General features: G+C 49.7%; 6 protein-coding genes across 6 annotated transcripts; 3 read left to right on the top strand and 3 right to left on the bottom strand.

The window, feature by feature from the left end:
- Nucleotides 1-765: 765 nt before the first annotated feature.
- FSUBG_3602 (uncharacterized protein) lies at nt 766-1,820 on the bottom strand (the record flags this gene model as incomplete). The annotated part of the gene is made up of 2 exons (XM_036681501.1): nt 766-1,529; nt 1,661-1,820. The coding sequence occupies 2 exons, from the start codon at nt 1,818-1,820 to the stop codon at nt 766-768; spliced, it is 924 nt and encodes a 307-aa protein (XP_036540966.1).
- Nucleotides 1,821-6,825: 5,005 nt separating this feature from the next.
- Nucleotides 6,826-8,763, top strand: FSUBG_3601 (RING-like zinc finger ZIN; the record flags this gene model as incomplete). The annotated part of the gene is made up of 1 exon (XM_036681500.1): nt 6,826-8,763. One exon carries the CDS (start codon nt 6,826-6,828, stop codon nt 8,761-8,763), a length of 1,938 nt encoding a protein of 645 aa, XP_036540965.1.
- Nucleotides 8,764-9,066: 303 nt separating this feature from the next.
- On the bottom strand, nt 9,067-11,985 carry FSUBG_3600 (peroxisomal hydratase-dehydrogenase-epimerase; the record flags this gene model as incomplete). Its single annotated transcript, XM_036681499.1, has 5 exons — nt 9,067-9,358; nt 9,407-10,431; nt 10,480-11,276; nt 11,325-11,751; nt 11,827-11,985. The coding sequence occupies 5 exons, from the start codon at nt 11,983-11,985 to the stop codon at nt 9,067-9,069; spliced, it is 2,700 nt and encodes an 899-aa protein (XP_036540964.1).
- Nucleotides 11,986-13,030: 1,045 nt separating this feature from the next.
- FSUBG_3599 (ATP-binding protein pantothenate kinase) lies at nt 13,031-13,968 on the top strand (the record flags this gene model as incomplete). Its single annotated transcript, XM_036681496.1, has 2 exons — nt 13,031-13,322; nt 13,373-13,968. 2 exons carry the CDS (start codon nt 13,031-13,033, stop codon nt 13,966-13,968), a joined length of 888 nt encoding a protein of 295 aa, XP_036540963.1.
- Nucleotides 13,969-14,324: 356 nt separating this feature from the next.
- FSUBG_3598 (uncharacterized protein) lies at nt 14,325-15,737 on the bottom strand (the record flags this gene model as incomplete). The annotated part of the gene is made up of 1 exon (XM_036681495.1): nt 14,325-15,737. The coding sequence occupies one exon, from the start codon at nt 15,735-15,737 to the stop codon at nt 14,325-14,327; it is 1,413 nt and encodes a 470-aa protein (XP_036540962.1).
- Nucleotides 15,738-16,999: 1,262 nt separating this feature from the next.
- Nucleotides 17,000-18,817, top strand: FSUBG_3597 (laccase precursor; the record flags this gene model as incomplete). Its single annotated transcript, XM_036681494.1, has 3 exons — nt 17,000-17,276; nt 17,329-17,955; nt 18,006-18,817. The coding sequence occupies 3 exons, from the start codon at nt 17,000-17,002 to the stop codon at nt 18,815-18,817; spliced, it is 1,716 nt and encodes a 571-aa protein (XP_036540961.1).
- Nucleotides 18,818-18,975: the final 158 nt, after the last annotated feature.

Genomic DNA, 18,975 nt, shown 5'->3' with positions numbered 1-18,975 from the left:
ACCTAGATACAGAAGCGAAATGATGAATGAGCTCCTCGTTAAAATAATAGTCCATGGACGAGGAGTGGGTGATTGAGTAGCATACGGCCAATTCCAAAATAGTTTCATGACTGCAACTCTCGTTCGATACAGTAATCAATACCACTTATCTTCAGCACATAACAAAAACAACAAGCCGGCACCAATTGCCGTATCTAAGCATAGTATACACATCAGGAGTTTTTCCATGCGGTGAACCCTGGATAAGACACCAACGTCAACAGTGTGGATCCCCCCTGAGAAATGCTGGCATGATATCGTCTGATTAGATATGCCAAGGGTCGGAGCGATTTGTACGGGACCGGGAGCCATTTATAGAATATTAAAAGTACATAGTTATTGACTAGAATATACGGAAAGGGGTATGTGTAATCCTAGCTTCAGATCAGATGCCATATCCGTGCTTCAACCTATGATGCCATGTAGGCAACCCAGCTACAAATCAATCCAAATCAATCCCAAATAAACTTGTTCCTCGATTGTAGGAACTCGATGTTCACCCTGAATGCCTCCGTATATAGAACAATGCTATTTCCCGCCCTGTCGTCCAATCAGGAGCGTTATGAAAGGGGTCTGATTCCCAAAACAACACATAACAAGATGCCTATCACGCCGGATCGAGTCGAGTCGCTGTCAAAACAATCCATAAAAAGTCGCTAAATGTGTTGGTATCCACGGTAACGCCTCGTAATGCCAAAAGTGAAGAAACAACGCCGGTTATCCTTTTTAATCCTCTCGTGCCTGGAAATGGTTGAAGTAGTCATTGCAGAGCCTTGACGGTTGCGGGGTAGTCGAGTGGTTGGCCTCGGCAGTCGGGGTATCGACAGGTGTTAGAGAAAGGCCCAACCCCAATACAGCCGATCCTGTGCCGAGTGTCTTTGATCTGGAGTGGCTAGGCACATAATTATTATGATTGTTGCTGTCGTCGCTCTCGTCGTCACTATCCGCGGGCATATGCTCGTTGATGTCCCATTGGGGCTGCTGAGCGGCATATTGCATATCCACCATAGCATCCGTCAGACAGTCTTCGTCGCAAAGGGGCATGATGCGATAGTTGAGATTCTCCATGATGCATCGCTCGGTGGTGTTGAGCTGCTCGTGTGACCACATGCCCCGGCCCCAGACTTTGCAATAGTACTGAGAAGCCTCCTGAGGATCCTCCAAGAACTTGACCGCAATGACAAGAGCTGCCAGAATGATGAGCTCGGGGTTGACTGAGTCGATGTGTAACTGCTGTCGCTGAGGCATGATGGGGGTCGGCGGGAGAGTGTGTCGCTTAGACGTGGAGGAGAAGTAGCCGGACAGCAGGGGGCACGAGAGGCGCCATCGTCGGGCGAAGCGGGAGTCGAGGCTATCGAGAATGCATACTGCGAGAGCAACGGTCTCAATCGGGAGATTGGCGCGGCTCAGGATGGCCTGAACAAGAGGGACAGAGGCCGTGGCCAGAGAGGCAGATGACGGGATGAGGTTGACAAGGTGGATTGCAGGGCCTGTAGGGATAGTTTGTTAGTAAAACAAGCTTTGTACGCTGCGTGACATGACAGCAGATCAAACAACGTGATGTTACACATCAACAGTGCTGGATCCTCTGCCAGCCGTGCGTGCTAGTGCTACCACTTACCTCGAAATCGAGGCATCAATGGCTCTCCATCGTCAAGTGTAGTTCGTGGTGATTGAGCCGCGGATGAGTTGCGAGAGCTTGGGGGCGGTGTAGGTAGGTTGGATAGTGGTCGATAGGCGAAGTAGCCTTCATAGCGGCTGTTCTTGTCTTGGTCGGCCATGATGGACTCAACAACCAGCTTCATATCTCGGTTCACCGTTTCGTTTATGGGCAGCAAGATGCAATGTTTGGTCGTCCAATCCTCAGTTCTAAGCAGTTCCAAAGGCCTCCTCTCATGATTTGGCGTGTCCGTGTATACGTAGGTGTAATGCGAGCGTGGGAAGACGAACCCAACAAGTCCGCCAGTCTACGAAATACTCTTAAATATATAAGAGGGTGGTAATCACGCGAGCACGCACACGAACAGCCACGCCTGCAGACAAAGTTCAAGATGCACCAGTAAGGTAGGTAGGTAATGCAGGCTGGAAGAGAACAGTCCGACTGATGGGAGGGGGGAGGACCAAAGTTATATATCCCAAGCTGAGCCAAATACATACATACAGTACGGAGTACCTCCAGTAAATATTGACCAAGGCCAGGGACCCATTCACCGCGACTAAGTAAGGCTGAGCAGAGTGCTGAACCAGGATCCCGCTCAAAGCCAGTGCATTCACTCTCAGTCAGTCTCCAGTTGTATGTAGCGGTGGAGGAGGCGGCTGGTTAGGTAGGTGTGGTGGATGTCCAGCGCCAGGACAGGGGGGCCCAGGGGGGACCTAGGCACCTGAGCTAAGCTTGGCTAAGTTACTGTACGGCTTTATTCTTGCAGACAAACACCGGACCCTGTCCTGGTGCCGCTGCTGTCCCTGGCAGACAGTGACTGAGACCAGAAACCAAGGCCTTAAGAAAATTGACCTTATTACATACTTTGCTCCCATTACTCTGAGCTGGAGCTTGAGCTTCATCGTGAACCGGCTGAAAAGATACGGGCTGTGGCGTTTTTCTAGGTGACTCCAAAATCAGGCACCGTGTGATAGACTGTAACTGAAGTCCGTAGATCCCTCGTTTTCTGTGATTTGATGTCCAGTGTTTTTTCTTGGCTTGGTTCATCTTTTTCGGGGCCGGCCGTATCTGTTGTATCGTATTGGCGTATGTATATTTTTGGGACATGAAAAGTTTCTTTGACGGAGGGTGCCAAAATAAACGTACCAAGGAGTCGCATGGTTGTACGATGACTTGTCAAGATCTTTTTGTCACGAGAGATCGCAAGTCCTACGAATTGTTGCAGGGCCGGGGTGACGGAAAGTGGAGCATGGAAATAGTGGCGGCGACGAGAACGATGCAACAGCAGCAGAAATGGGCATGGATGCGGCTGCAACAGGTACCTAGCCCAGGTAAAACAACATTTGTCCAAGTTGAATAATAATACTCAAATGGGGGATCTAGACCTCGAAATGATCAATGTCCCAAAGCCTATGGTGAGAAATTATACTCAGCCAAGGCGTTTCCGTCGTCACAGCCCCCCTGAATAGAACTTTGGCTGCTTATGAAATGCAAGATAATCCACCTCAGCTGAAAGCCACAGCAAGCTGTCACAGATGACGGATCGTTGGTTCAGCCTGACTGCCGTGGATGCTGTGCTCTGTCCAAGATGAGGTGGCTGACCACGGCTGACTTGGGCAACTTCTGATGACGCCCAGCGGCACTTGATAGTCGGTAAGAATACTGTAATGCTCAGCAAGCAGACAGAGAGAGAGAGAGTCCTTGTCGCGTGGCTGACAACCAAATCAGGGAAATGGTGCAATACGGGATCTACAGTAAATCGACCGCACAGGCGATTATCTGGAGCAATAAGGTGGTCAACCCTTAATAAAACGCACGACTGCGGCGCTATTGGCATCGATGCTCGGGTTTCGGTGCCTGACTAGTCAAGAGAAACACTTCATACGTCAACAGTGCGCACCGTCCTTGATCGATCTCCCCGTCGAATATAACGAATGACGAAACCACGCTCTGGAAACGCCGCTTCCCTGGAGATGAGGATTGCTGCCAAGTGCTTCATCAAGCAATCAACAACAAAGATCGTCAAGACCATCACACCCTCTGTTTAAAGTCGTAAATAGTGCCTCGGAATTGAGGTCTCATGAGCACCTTCGGATGCACATGCAAACGCCCAACCGTGATGCACCGTGTGATATGAAACACAAGTCAAAAGGCTGGTTGGGCCTTCATCTTGGGTACTGTATCCTCACGCTCTTGAGGCTTGAGCCTCTCTGGTGGTCCTGATCCAGCTTGTTGGTTGAACGGTATGTATGGTACTTGCAAGCCAAAACTTTTCAGCTCCAGCTCCAGTCTTCGTAATATCATCAACATGCGGCAGTGCCCCATAGTAGTAGATCGGTGCCAAAAATACATACCCTCGGTTTATTGTCGCTTCAGCAATATCATTCGTCCGAGACAGACGCCACGAGCGAACGGTTTTTCCCTTTGTCTTCTCGGATCATCAGTGATCATCAGTCGATTGGCTTTGTCCGTCGCTTTCAATGTGACACCAAACATCCCACGTATATGCACATACTAGCATTAATAAAGCACTTCACTTCATAGCACATGCCAACTTTTTGGAGCCAATGCAAAGCTCACATCATCATATCATGGGGAATTTGCTTTTTCCTCCGCAGCACTTTATGCACGACGGGCTTTATCCTGCACAAAGTCGCGTGCTTCCCCCCTCTCAGCGAGTGGAGCTGGCCGACTGTTGGCTTGTGCCGAGCCCTTCGCCGAGAGACCCCTTTTTCTCACTCACTTCGCTTGTTTGAGCATAGGCTATAGCCAGCAATGACGGGACAAGATCGTCGTCATCCCTGAAAACCCATGTCAGGGCTCGGACTTGGCGCTCCCGTTAGGACTCCGTGTACATACGTACATAGTCGTAGTCTCGCACAATCTCAACGCTGTAATACACGTACCGCTGAGACTATTTCGGGTGCAAGCTTTGATGTCCAGGAGGCTTGAGTCCTTGACAAGTGGTCTAGCGGGCGGGCTTGATGTAGGTAATACAGAACTAGCGGCTGACAAGGAGCGAGATCCTCAACGAGATATGGATTATGGACCTGCAATGCCTGCATTTGCTAGGAACGACTGGCTGCGGATCTGACAAAGATCTATAGCCTTGTTGTCAGTTCATCAGTCTCATGTAGAGAGAGATGTTGCAAGATGTCGTGTTGCTCCTGGACTTGTCCAAAGTCAGTTGCCATTGCTTTCACCATGTGATTGATTGATTAATTATATCAAAACACAAAGCTTCACGTCAGCCAAGCCATGGACTTATTCTAAACTCACTACTAGACTCATCCAACCTTCTAAGCGCGAAATGATCGATTATTAATTAGCCGCACAAGGTCTAAAACCCTGGCGGCGCGCTAACCTTTGATGTTGTCAACTTCATCTCACCGCTTGCGAAGCCTCGGACCGGTCATGGACTTGATGATGGGACTTTGGTCACAAACCCCCGTGCCTGCATCAAGCATGTCGTATGGTGCATACTGAAGATTGAAGAGGAGGGGTTGGAAGGGCTGCACCGCTGCAGATATGATGGATGACTGCGCAGATGAACGGTGCTTATTGTGCAGCAGAGTGACGTGAAGCAGGCATTCTGCAATCTTAATTTTTGAGTCGGCGGTTTCGAGATGATGATGATGGCCGCCCACGCTGCCACCTTCATATTACTCAGTGTTATTGTGACAGTTTCTACGCAGCAATTGTCCTGATTTGACGAGTCAGTTTCTGGGCTTCACTTCACACACGAGCTACCTTGTCTGACCGCTCATTGTCGTGGTATTCTCGAGTGAGCTCCTTCGTAACGGAGGTGAGCGAGGAACAATCAACTCCCCGATCCTGTCGTCTTGATAGTTTCCAGATGAGTTAACATTGCGGGGTTGTCGATCTGGTGTGGTGATCATCTCCATCAATGTTACCAACCAAAGCGTGGGGTGCGTCAACGGCGGATCACTTGGACGGTTTGCGTCCATAGCATATCCGTATTTCTCCTGCCTTTCTGAGCTGTTTAGTCTACGGGGCCATTTACATACGTGCCTGTCTTGCGTTCTCAAATACTGTTGCACACTCCTGTTCATCAATACAAGAAGAGATCGAGTTTTAGCTATTTACTAGTATATACTGCACAAGTATCAACATGAGCAGATACCAGACGTCTTATTTCTTTCGTTTCTTTTCCCTGGCCGAATTAAATTGTTCGAATGTCAATATAGAAGCTCTGATATCACTAGTTAGTCCATGGCCCGCAGGAGTCTGAGCGAAAGGGGAGCAGCAGCTTTTCTCAAGCACAACACTTACCGAAGGCCTTGCTATTCCTCTGAGTCAGCAACTGATGTTAGGAAGACGTTGTTATGAGGTGTAGGAGAAGCTTTCTAGTCGAAGTATAGTCAGTGAAGAACCGTCATAGCTATCAGCTTTCTGCTTCTAATGATACTCCATCATTAAGTCACTTTTAATTTTACCTTGTGCAGAGTACAATTCAACTGTCAATTGTACCTGATATAGGGCAACCAAATAATCATGCATGCTTGTTCTTCGTTGATGCAGCTGTTTTCTGATCGTACTGCTGCTATACTTAGAGTGACCACTCTACAGTCTACACTATTAGTATAAACAACTGAAGGACTAGGTAGTACAAGCCATAGGTCAAAGATGACACTCTGATTCTCCTAGGTGAAGAAACCTATTCACATCTAATAAATTCAAGTCTCTAAAACCTAAAATAACTCCATAGTCAAGTAGGTCGATAAATGGCGGTTATCCATTATGTAGGTAGTTTCAGCAATCGTGTCACAAGCACTATTGCAACTTGCCGCGTTTAACTTACCTACCTAGTAGGGGAGATGTGAAACTGATTCAGCTACCTCTAGACACTCACGATGCGGAACAGCTGAATGAATAACATGATGCTTTTTGAATAAATCTAACTGCTCCTATTAATTTTCTTGGTAAAAAAATTTAAAAAAAAAAAAAAATTATCAGCTCTGCACCGCAACCAACTGCAGCAAGCCTCATTCCTCAGCTCAACGCCTCAAAATAACTTACCTAATCCTCCATCAACCATTACCACCGCCATTTATCGCTTCCATCAGCAAACCTCACGCGCACACGCACCAGAATGAGCAGTCACGATGGTTTTCCCCGGGCTGCTCACCTCCGCCTCCATCGATAGAACCAGAACACCCTCTGTCCGGTCCAAGTCGAGCGACTCCAACCTTGTTCAGCCAGAGTACATCTACGACGAAGCTCAACTACCATGCCTGCCACCCGAGAGACCTGACCTGCGCGAACTCAACAACAGCCTCGAGGCTCTGGCCGCCGTGTTTCCCGATATCCAGATCGAAGTGTTTCGCGAGCTGTTGTCGAATTTCGACGGCGAGTCGAGGCTCGCTCTTGTGGCTGATGCACTGCTCAAGAATAGAGTGACGTGGGTCAAGGGTCGGTGGAGAGTTCCCGACAAAGAGACCGCTCAACCAGAGGCGATACCCAAGGCAGAGGTGTTCAAGAGCAAGGAGTACAAGAGAGCCGTACAAAATCTGGCATGGCATGAGTTTAAAGGCTTGTCGCGGTCTACCATAAACGCTGTTCTTGCCGAGTCCAACTATTCCTACCTCGAGGCCCGCCAGACCCTCGTTACTTTATCATCCAAATCATGGCGTTTCACAATATCATCGTTGTTTTTCAGAAGGAAGCCTATCGCTACGGGCGAGGCGGAGAATCACCCACTGGTATCGTGGCGCTCAACCGGCCAGGGCTCCATTACTCCCACTATTCGAGCCACAGGCAGTGCAGAACTGGACCACGAACTGTATGATACTTTGGTGGCGCCGTTGAAGGAGAAGGACAGAAGGGACAGGCAGGACAGAGACAGGGGTCTTGCAGTCATTCTCAACAACGAGGAGGCCGAAAAGGCAGATGCAACGCACGAGTGTGTCTGCTGCTTCATATCAGCAGCCTTTGAAGAGTTTACCCACTGCAACCGCGAAGGCCATCTCGTCTGCTACCGATGTGTACAGCACTCCATTAAAGAAGCAGTCTTTGGGCAAGGTTGGCAAAGCAGCATCAACCCTGAAACGGGAACGCTCAAGTGCCTCTCTTCTGACGGCGATGGATGTCCTGGACATATCCCGCCAGATCACATCCGCCGTGCCATGGAGGAAGACAAGATGGGAGCAGAAATTATGCATAGGCTTGACTGTCGACTAGCAGAGCACAGCCTTCTGGCATCCAACCTCCCTCTAGTCCGGTGTCCCTTCTGTGACTATGCCGAGATAGACGACATATACACGCCAGCGCACGAATCTGCTCTTCGTATCAAGTCAGATAGCATCTACAACCTCTTTTTCCTCGTTCTCTGTATTGGTACCCTCCCGTTTGTCTTCCCGTTCGTTCTCATATCCTCATTCATTTGTCTCCTTCTCAGCACACAGCAGTCTGTTGGCGACTACATATCAGTGGAGTGGTCCAAGGCTCTCAACCGTCACCGTCGTCGTCGTCGCGGTACCAAATTTACCTGCCAAAGTCCCAGCTGCGGCCGTATGTCGTGCCTCTCATGCCACAAGTTGTGGAAGGATATCCACGTATGCAATGAATCCTCGCTCGTCGCCCTACGCACACAGGTCGAGCAGGCCATGAGCATGGCTATCAAGCGCGTCTGTCCCCGCTGCAACACATCTTTCGTCAAGAATGCAGGTTGCAATAAACTTACGTGTCCCTGCGGCTACAAGATGTGCTATGTTTGTCGCGCCGACCTCACTGATGAAGGATATCGTCACTTTTGTGATCACTTCCGCCCGGAAGGCGATGCAACACCCTGCAAGGAGTGTGATCGGTGCAATCTCTGGGAATCTGAGGATACAGAACAGGTTTTACAAGCCGCGCGCGAAGAGGCTGAGCGCAAGTGGAAAGACATGGAGAACCGAGAATTATCGGGAACTGAACGGGCGTTCCTTGAAACAGGTGTTGCGGCGAATAGGATGGACGTCAGTGTTGACCGTGTTCTCTTCAGCGGGCGGATTCCCGCTCTTTCGGAAGTGTTGGATCTGGTCGTAGAAACGCTTTTTGTTTAGGTTTATGGTCTTTTTTTCCCTCTGTTTTCCTTTCCAGTAACGGCGTACAACAAGATGGTTCGGCTCAATGAGGCCTCATTGTGACTTCAGGAGCAGGCTTAACGAATTCCACAAATATAAACATCAGGATGGGCACAGGGCGTCTTGTGGTTCAGAAGCTTAAGAAATTGGTATTGAATTTGGCATATAAGATTGGGTAAAACAGGACATGATAAGAATCACATCACTCAACTACAATACAAACTTTATGATAGTACACGCATATCCCATTGCAGAAACTCCGTTGATCGTGCTGAATTTTGTTTAGAGCTTGCTCTTGCCGTCGGTTCTGAGCTCAGCGGCCGCTCCGGCGATGGCAGGCTTGCCAGTCTCCTTAACCTTGGTCTGGAAGATGATCTTGTTGCCTTCTCGCCACATCTCTGTGACAAGGGTCTGTCCGGGAATTACAACACCAGCAAAGCGGACCTTGATGTTCTTGAAGGCACCGAAGCGCTCGTAGACGGCCTTTCCAGCGATGCCGAAGGAGCAGAGACCGTGGAGAATAGGAGCCTTGAAGCCACCGACCTTGGCAAAGGCAGGGTCGATGTGGAGAGGGCTACTCATGTTAGTTGTGATTCAAATTGTAGATGGTAGTAAAGCTTACTTGTAATCACCGCTCAAGCGGTAGATGGCAGCCTGGTCATCATGGGTAGGTGACTCAACGACAACATCAGGCGCACGAGCAGGGGGCTTGTTGGCAGCAGTGGAAGCACCGCGGTCAGCGCCCCGCTTAGGACCACCAAAACCACCGGCACCACGGAGGAAGACATTGGCCTCATTGTAGAAGACGTCCTCGCCAGTGTTGGCGTCGACGGTAGTAGTGGAGGTTCGGGCGATAGAGGCATTACCCTTGTCGATGACCTCAAGGAGACGACCTCGGGTAACAAGGCGAGCATTGGTGGGGATGGGGAACTTGCGGATCTCAAGATATTGCTCACCGTGGAGAAGCATCATAGGAGAGAAGTTGGGCACAATGTTGTCAAACTCGAATGGCATCTCCGCGTTGAAAGGGGGGATTACACCAAAGGTGGGAATGACCTGGAAGTCATCTGAGCCCTCGAAGACGTACTTGAGATCAGTGCGCTTGGCACCAACACCAAGGTTGTAGAGAATGACATCGCGCTCCTCATACTTGTACTCCGTAGGCTTGCCCTCCTTCTTCAGAGTCTCCTCGATGACCTTAAGGTAGTTGGTCTCCCCAGATGACTCCTTAGGCTTAGAGCGGTTCTCCAAGTTGGCCATGATCTTACCGATCGAGTCCTGGGACTTGGAGGGGTGGTCGGCACGGCCGTCAAAGGTGACGATGTCCTTCCAGTTCTTGAGGACCTCCTCAGGGGTGAGGGTGACATCAACGGGGAAGCCATGTCCGCCCGTTCGTTGCCATCGAGTCTGACCACACCAGCCACTACCAACCTCGTACAAACCACCAGTAGGGTTGGGGCACTTGTCGCTACAGAGAGCGAGGACAAGAGGAGCAATATAGTCAGGCTTGAAAGCCTGGACCATCTCCTCGGGCATGATGGTGGCAGTCATAGCAGTACCGGCATTGGGGGCGATAGTGTTAACATAGATGCCGTACTTCTGACCCTCAAGAGCAAGAGCTCGGGAGAAACCAAGGATACCACATTTCTATAATGGTTAGCAATCATCATGATGAGCAGCATATTTAGAACTTACGGCAGCAGCGTAGTTGGCCTGACCAAAGTTGCCGTAGATACCACTGGTTGAGGTGGTGTTCAGGACACGTCCGTACTTCTGCTTCAGGAAGTAAGGCCAAGCGGCCTTGGTGACCTTATAGGTACCTCGGAGATGCACGTTCAGGACAGGGTCCCAGAGCTCGTCGTTCATGTTGGAGAAAGCCTTGTCGCGGAGGATGCCGGCATTGTTGATGACGATATCAACACGGCCAAATGCGTCAATAGCAGCCTTGACAACCTTCTCACCATCCTCAGCTGAGGCCTTGACACCAACGGCCTTGCCACCGAGCTTCTTGATCTCAGCAACCACAGGCTCGGGGTCAGCGAGATCGTTGACCACAACTGAAGCACCGTGCTTGGCAAAGGCAAGAGCGTAGACACGGCCAATACCAGCACCACCGCCAGTGACGAGAGCGACACGGCCAGTGAAGTCGAGCTTCTCGCCCTGCTCTGAAGGTCCCATCTTCATAGACTCCTCAAGCAATGTGAGGAAATCGTTGGGCCCCGTAGGGTACTGAGGGCTGGAGTAGTCGACAACCTTGTTCCAGTTCTTAATAATGGCACCGGGGGTATATGAGTCGTCAGCCTTGAGGAGGAGACCGCTAGATCGCTCCCATCGAAGCTTGGCCACGTGGCCACCACCAACCTCAAAGATACCACCAGTCTCCTCTGTGTTGTTCTTGTGGACCAAAACGGCAACGAGAGGCACAACCCATTCAGGCTTGAGGTTGGCGAGCACATCAGGGGGCATGATGGTCTCGGTCATTCGGCTAGCAGCTATTTTGGATTAGTGTATGAAGCTCATGAGGCGGGATTGTAACATACCAACAGGGGCAATGACATTGGCGAGAATGCCATACTTGATACCCTCCTTGGCGAGAGTCTCTGTGAAACCGACCATGGCGAGCTTGGCCGCGGAATAGTTGGTCTGGCCGAAGTTGCCAAAGAGGCCAGCAGCCGAGGCGGTGTTAATAACACGGCCGTATTTTTGCTTGCGAAAATGAGGCCAAGCAGCGCGGGCGCATTTGTATGAGCCCTTGATGTGTACCTTGTAGATCAGATCCCAATCCTCATCCTTCATGTTCTTGAAGCTGATATCGCGTAGGATACCAGCGTTGTTGATGAGGATGTCGATTCGGCCGAAGGCGCTGATGGCGGTCTCGATGATGCGCTCGCCGTTCTCTACTGAATCGTAGTTGGCAACAGCCTTGCCGCCAGCGGCCTTGATCTCGTTGACGACAACATCGGCGGCCTATCGCGATTGGGGTTAGCTTTATGCGCTTTGCGCCTGGGGAAGCTGTTTGCTCTTGCTGGCTGGTTTACGAACCTTTGATGAGTTGCCCTCGCCCTTGGAAGTAACGCCAAGATCGTTCACGACGACGCTGGCACCACGGGAGCCGAAGAAAGTAGCATAGGCCTTTCCGAGGCCACCGCCAGCGCCGGTGACGACAACAACTTGGCCGTCATATCTCAACTGGTCCGCCATTGTGTGTATGTGTGTGTGTGTGTGGTGTGGTATTCGAATATGTAAGGGGGTATATTATGACACGCTTAAGATGATGGCAAAAGGACAGAGGGTGAGAGTGAGAGGTGGAGGATGAGGATGAGGATGAGAATGAAGAATTGCAAAGCGAGTTAATCGGGGAGCGCAACGAGCAGCTCTTAACAAGCTTGGGCCGGCCTGCAACTCAAACCGTGTCGGGGATACCAAGGAACCTTGTGAAGGGGAAGCCTCGGCTTCTATGGGGTACCGAGGGGACTGGTTGCGGGGAATACGCTAGGCCGAGTCTGGCAAGGGACTGGCTTCACATGTAAAGCTGAGATACGGCAGATGAGGTCATGCGGAGGAAATACCCTATAGCAGCCAATGTCACATGTCTCTACTAAATCAGTGTAAGAGAATACTGTGTAGTATATTAGCACATCTGGGGTAGTACCTACCTAACGTCTTGTCAGATTGTATTCTCGAGTGACGTTTCGAGTCTTACATGTGGATTACTACCGAGTACCTATCTAGTTGGAGATGCAGCTTCTTTACTAAAGACTACACGCAATGTCTGGCTTCCCTTCTCCCTCATTATACGTAAATAGGATGCTCACTAATATTATCCAAATTCGAATGGAAGAACACTTTGCCGTTAATTGTCTTGTTACGCTTTCCCTTCAGTCGCATCCTCTTATAATTCTGTTGCCGACCTCCAATCCCGGGTCCGGCTACGGACATATCCCCACAAATTCCCTCTATTCCCTCCCCGCAAAATCAACCAAGCCCAGACCGGGCCACAAGCCTGATGCTGATTTGATCAACCCGAAAAGGCCAGTCATTGTGCGTGTGTGTGTATGTGTGTGCCTCTAGTGTCTCGTGTCTCCTCGGGCTTGAATTGCCCAACGAAAAAAGAAAGCAACTGACTGACAGTGACACCCGACACTCAATCATCCTATGGCTGCGCTATCAATATCCATACCGTACTATCGTCCTCACTCCCATGCCCTGTACATGCGCAGTAGCTTATCCATATCTTGATTAAATCATGGCTCCCCACTTCATCGACGACAAAACCGAGATTTGCCTCCCCTTCATTCTCTCTCAGCTCAAACTCCACCGCGAAGAGTCTCCCGACCGCCCCTTTGTCATCGGCCTCAACGGTATTCAGGGCGCCGGCAAGTCGACCCTTGTCAAGGCATTGAGCAAGGCTCTCGAGAGCCAGCATGTGCCCACCCTTGTCTGTAGCATAGATGAGTTCTATCTCACTCGCCAGGATCAGGTTGCCCTTGCTGAAGCCAACCCTGACAATGCCCTTGTTCAGCATCGTGGGGAGCCTGGTAAGTAGAATCACACTGTTTGATAAATAGGCGGGTTCTAACAAGTACAGGAACTCACGACTTGCCTCTCCTCAAAACTTTCTTTGAGGCATTACTAAGGGGGGAGCCTACAAAGCTGCCAAAATACGACAAAGCCATCAAAGGTGGTAAAGGTGACCGCCTTCCAGAGTCTGAATGGCTTCCTGTGAACCAGCCAGGCCAGGACAAGATCCAGGCTATCATTCTGGAGGGATGGTGTGTAGGCTTCCGGCCTCTAACCCGTGAGGATGTTGAGGCGAGACTTAACATGCCCAACCGAACCCTCAAAAAACATAAACTTGAGGACCTGCTATTCGTAAATGAGAAGCTCGCCGAGTATGACTCCGTCACAGATTCCTTCGACGCATTCATTCAAATCGACGCAGAAGATCTCGGCTACGTCTACGGTTGGCGACTGGAGCAAGAAGATCACTTGCGTGAGGAAAGGGGTGACCCCGAAGCGGGGATGACATCTGTCGAGGTGGTCAAATTCGTTGACGGCTACTATCCTGCTTATGAGCTCTATACTGATAGGATGAGAAAAGGAGTTCTCGCCAACCGACCCGGCCGTCAATTGAGGATGGTAGTAGGCCGCGACAGAAAAGTAAAACATGTCCGACGAGTATAAAAAGGGGCCACACAGCAACTCATCTCACCTCACCTCACCTCCACTCACACCCGAACAAACCAAACACGACAAACCTTCACGACAGACTAATGAACCATTCACGGCCCTGAACCGTTTTCAGCGAAATTATATATATTATTTCATCAAAGATGTGACCATCGTAGCGACTCTAAAAACAAATCCCTTGTAAGTGAGCTCATTTCTGCTCCAGGGTGCCCCGCGAACCTCAAAGATATCTCACGCTCTGATATCGAGTAAATTAGACTCAACTCCGGCATAATGCAATCATATCGGTCGTAAACTCATTTCCCGAAAAATGAAAAACCAACGGCTCTGTCCATACGCCGCGCATAAATCTATGCAGTTTTATCCTCCACCACTCGCTGACCATCCTGCTTCATCTTAGAGAGCTTTCGGTCAATGGCCTGTGTCTTGAGACGGACAGCTTCTTCACGATCGGCTGCTTCTTGTTCGAACTCCTGAATGATTCTGCGCTTCTGTCTTCTCGAATCCAGCAATTTTTGCATGAGTGCGCTGAACTCATGGACAAACCATTCTCCCGAGGTTTCCCAATTTTCCATCGACATATTGGAAAACAGGTCATGCTGTTCCTTTTCACCCAGATGACGAAAATGTTCAAGTTTGTCTTCCAAATTGTCAGCATTGACTCCAGTACCCTTCTGCCCATCCTTGGAAGGGTCAAAGTCGAAAGGCTGCTGCCGCAGGGAGGCGAATGACATAGAGTTGAGAGCCACATCGTCGTACTCGGGACTTGGACGACGTCGCTTTCTGTCGAGGCGACTAGTATTTGACATGAAATTTGTCGTAGTTGGCATCGAGCTCTCCAGGAGAGCTCTTTGAACCACCGGCTTGGCAGGCTTAGGCCTGGGCGTTGTATGTTCTTCCTCTTGAGATGCAGACTCAGCATCTTCATCATCCAAACGGTGGACAGTCGGCTGCCGGGAGCTCTCGTTTCTGTAGCGAGTTTGCCATTGCGTTTCAGGGAGCCTGGGTGATATATTCCTTGCTTGGTTCGTGTCGTAGGCCTCTGATCGGCCGGAATGTGACTTTCGAATCCTCACTTCACGCATGGGGATTTTGGAGTCCTGTCGTGCTGGTGAGTCTGGTCGAGTTCGGCCACGCCCGTATTGGCCATCGAGTTTTCCGTGCCTCACATTTACATCATCCTGGAAACCGTCGTCCATATGATGAACATTGTGTTGCTGTGACCTACTGACCACGTTCATGCGAAGATCATCACCAACAGTGAACAAGTCACTTGTCGGCGGAGGTCGATGAAATCGATGGCGGTCAGGGACGCGGTGTGACGGAATAGTCTTCTTAAGATCGCGTGTCAACTCCGGCCCAAGCTTAACGGGATCGGATGGCTCGTTGTGCGGAGTTGTGAGACCAGACTCCATGAAATTTTCGTCAAGTTGCGAACCAGAGAAGATGTCGACCCGGCGATCACTTGAGTCTGCTTTAATCCGGCCATTTGGGGAAGATATGACCGAGCGCACTGGTGAATGATGCGTTGGTGGCTGACTGAAAGGATAGTCCTGTTTTGGAGGTGCGGTGTTTCTACCACCGAGCCCCGTGATCTCCCGAGGATAGCTAGTAGGACGAGGTATAGGAGCTGTGGGAACATTTCGTGGTGGCTCTGACTTCGTGGGCTTAACATCCACCTCAGATTGAGCTTCGTTCGTTCGCTGGCCACCATTGGCGAAAGCCAGAAGCCGGCCGCTTTTGTCCTTCAGACTGGGGGGCATCGTCACGTTGCTTCGCTCGAATAGAAGAATATACTGAGAGGCCTGGAGCGTTGTCGATGCGCGCTGGTAACTGAAAGTCTTGAGGGTTTCGTTTGATTATGTACGTCGAATTTATCGCTGGTGATGGATTATGTCCCTTGATTAAAACAAAGGAATTGAATGCGGATGAAGGCAAATCTGTAGTTCTTGCACCAGGACTAAGTACCCAGCAACTAAAAGGGACCGTTCGTTGCAGGTTGTGAGTTGTGAACTGCACGAACCTGAATGTTGTGTTGAAGATCAGGAAAGTATATCAAATTGGGAGTCGCGGTTTCAGTTCATACACGCCCAAACAGACGGCAGGCAGGGGCGCGCCCGGGGAAAGCGCAAAGCGCCTGGAGAGTCGCGACGTCAGGTGACGTTGGCGGAAAGATTCCAGTGGAGATCAACTTCCATTCCTACCTAGTAGTCACCTTATCCTTGCATCCAGGTGAGATCCATACATTCACTTACATGAAGCCTCACCTTGAAGCTGAACGACCTCGCGCTAGCCACATGTCAAAGCAATCAATTCTCTATGTCGGATGAATCCTTGAGGTCATTATGTGATAGTTCTCACGTGATCTCATTCCTCCGAACACAAGAGTCAAATTCGGAATACGGCGAGCCCAGAGACATTCAGGATGATATTGTCATATGGGAAGATCCAAATCATACACCTTCTATGCTTGAACACTTCAGTCCTTTGCACCGATGTAATGCTATTCAGGTTGAAGCTAGCAACGGCACTCCCATGAGCTCGTGTTGACAGCTCGGCAATTCCGGTCCGATGCGATCTGTGCCTATCAAATGCCCCGATGCTCCTCTTCCTCAAGCCCCTGACACGGATGAAAAAGTGCATCACAATCGGGATTTCAGGAAACCAGTTGGTTGCTAGTTCTTTTGTATTGAATCACGTGAATCTCAGGAGACAACTCGTCAGAATCGATCATTCGCCGACACCATCAACATATTCGGTCCTTCCGTTGAAGTGCGATTCGACGCCATGGCTTCTCGACATAGGACTTCCCACGAGGCCCAAAGTATTTCCGTAATTCATATGACTAGAATTCATCTCGCTGATCCCGGTTGCGGCGTATGATGATCAGACGAGACTCTGTTCTTCGTGGCGGGAGTCCCGTTCTCGTGGGTTGAAGTAATGGTTTAAAAGAAGGGATTTATCGAGGCATTATAACGATAACTCACGCTTGAAGTCAATGAAAAGTCTTTACTCATCACTTGCAATGTCCAGACTGTCTTCAATTTTTCTCATCGCTTTGGCCTCGCCCTTAACCGCCTTGCCGGAGCCCATCAATTCCAAGTTTCAGAATCAAGGATCATGCTCTGGGAACACACCTACTACTCGAGACCAATGGTGTGGATTCGATATCCACAGTGATTACTACTCGATTGTTCCTGATACTGGTGTGATGAGAGAATACTGGCTTGAAATCAGCGAGATAACCTTTGCTCCAGATGGAGTTCCCAGATTCGCCCAAGCTATCAACGGAACGATACCAGGTATGAGAATGCAGGCTTGAATTGTATGTCAAATTGGAGCTAACTTTTCAAGGGCCAACTATATTTGCCGACTGGGGCGATAATGTTGTCGTTCACATGACAAGTAATCTGAAGACTTCATCTAACGGTTCATCCTTTCACTTCCATGGCACTCATCAAAATTACACAAACCCACACGATGGAGTTGTTGCTATTACCCAGTGCCCTGTTGCACCAGGGTCCTCTGTAACATACAGATGGCGTGCGACCCAGTACGGTACCTCGTGGTATCACTCTCATTTTGGGCTCCAGACTTATGATGGTGTTTACGGTGGTTTGATCATTCGTGGTCCCGCAAGCGCTAACTATGATGAGGATGTTGGGACGATCATGCTCAGCGACTGGTCGCACAAGACTGTCAATCAACTTTTACATGATGTCCAGCGAGAGGGTCCTGCGCTGATGGATAATGTTCTAATCAATGGCACTAATGTTTTTGGAAATGACACCGATAAGAACCAGACGGGAGAGAGATTCAGATTGGACTTCGAGGAGGGCAAGACATATCGCCTACGTCTCATCAACACTGGGATTGATACCCTATATAAGTTTTCCATCGATTATCATACTCTAAAAGTCATTGCGGTAGACTTTGTATCAGTTGAGCCCTATGAGACCGATCACATCAGCCTCGCAATTGGTACTGTTCTCACAACTCTTTACCCAGTGCTTTCTTCTAACATTCTCCAGGTGAGCGCATGGATGTTCTTGTCACGGCAAACCAAGCTTCAAGGGCATCGTCATTTTGGCTTCGCGCTATCCCTCAACTTGACTGCACCAGAAACGTCAACCCTCAAAATGCGCTGGGTATTGTATCTTATGCATCGAACAGCACTACGCCCACGACGAAAGGACGCAAGCACGAGGATCATTGCCAAGATGAGCCTTACGAGAGCATTGTACCGGTCGTTCCTCGTAATGTTGGACCTCCCGAAATGGAAGTCATACAGAACGCCAACCGCTCTTGGAACTCAGATGGCATCATCAAATGGGCGCTTAACAGCACCACCATGATAGCAGAATGGGGCGAACCCTCCCTCCTCAAGCTCAATAATAGCGCCTCATTCACCAAGTCCAATGCTGTCATTCGTGTTCCCAAAAAGGATGTCTGGGTCTACCTTGCTATTGAGACAGAACAGGATATCTCTCATCCTATCCACCTTCACGGATTCGATTTTCAGATTCTCGCTCAAGGCCCCGGTCCCTACGATTCAAATGTCACCCTCAACACAGAAAACCCACCACGACGTGACACTGCTCTTTTGCCTGCCAAAGGACACCTTGTAATCGCATTTCTCACCGACAATCCAGGTGTGTGGCTCATGCACTGCCATATAGGTTGGCATGCTGCTGAAGGCTTCTCCCTACAATTTATTGTTCGAGAAGACGAAATCCCAAGCCTCGTGTCGGACCAGGAATACAAAGATATTGAAGAAGGTTGCAAAGCATGGAATGACTTCTCACACAAGATGAAGATGGAGCAGGACGACTCGGGCATCTGATCAACAATTATGATATTTCCACAGTTACATAATGCAATCGAATTCATAGACCCCTATAGACCATATATGAATTGCTCATGTCGTAAGACGTCAATCTGTCACTCATATTCAGTGTTTCCATGTTACACCTTCGATCCCGGCAGCCTTTGTCTATGTGG

The sequence above is a fragment of the Fusarium subglutinans genome (genome assembly GCF_013396075.1).
Source record: "Fusarium subglutinans strain NRRL 66333 chromosome Unknown NRRL66333_c0000030, whole genome shotgun sequence".
Lineage (NCBI taxonomy): Eukaryota > Fungi > Ascomycota > Sordariomycetes > Hypocreales > Nectriaceae > Fusarium > Fusarium subglutinans.
This window is presented reverse-complemented; position numbering and strand designations above follow the sequence as displayed.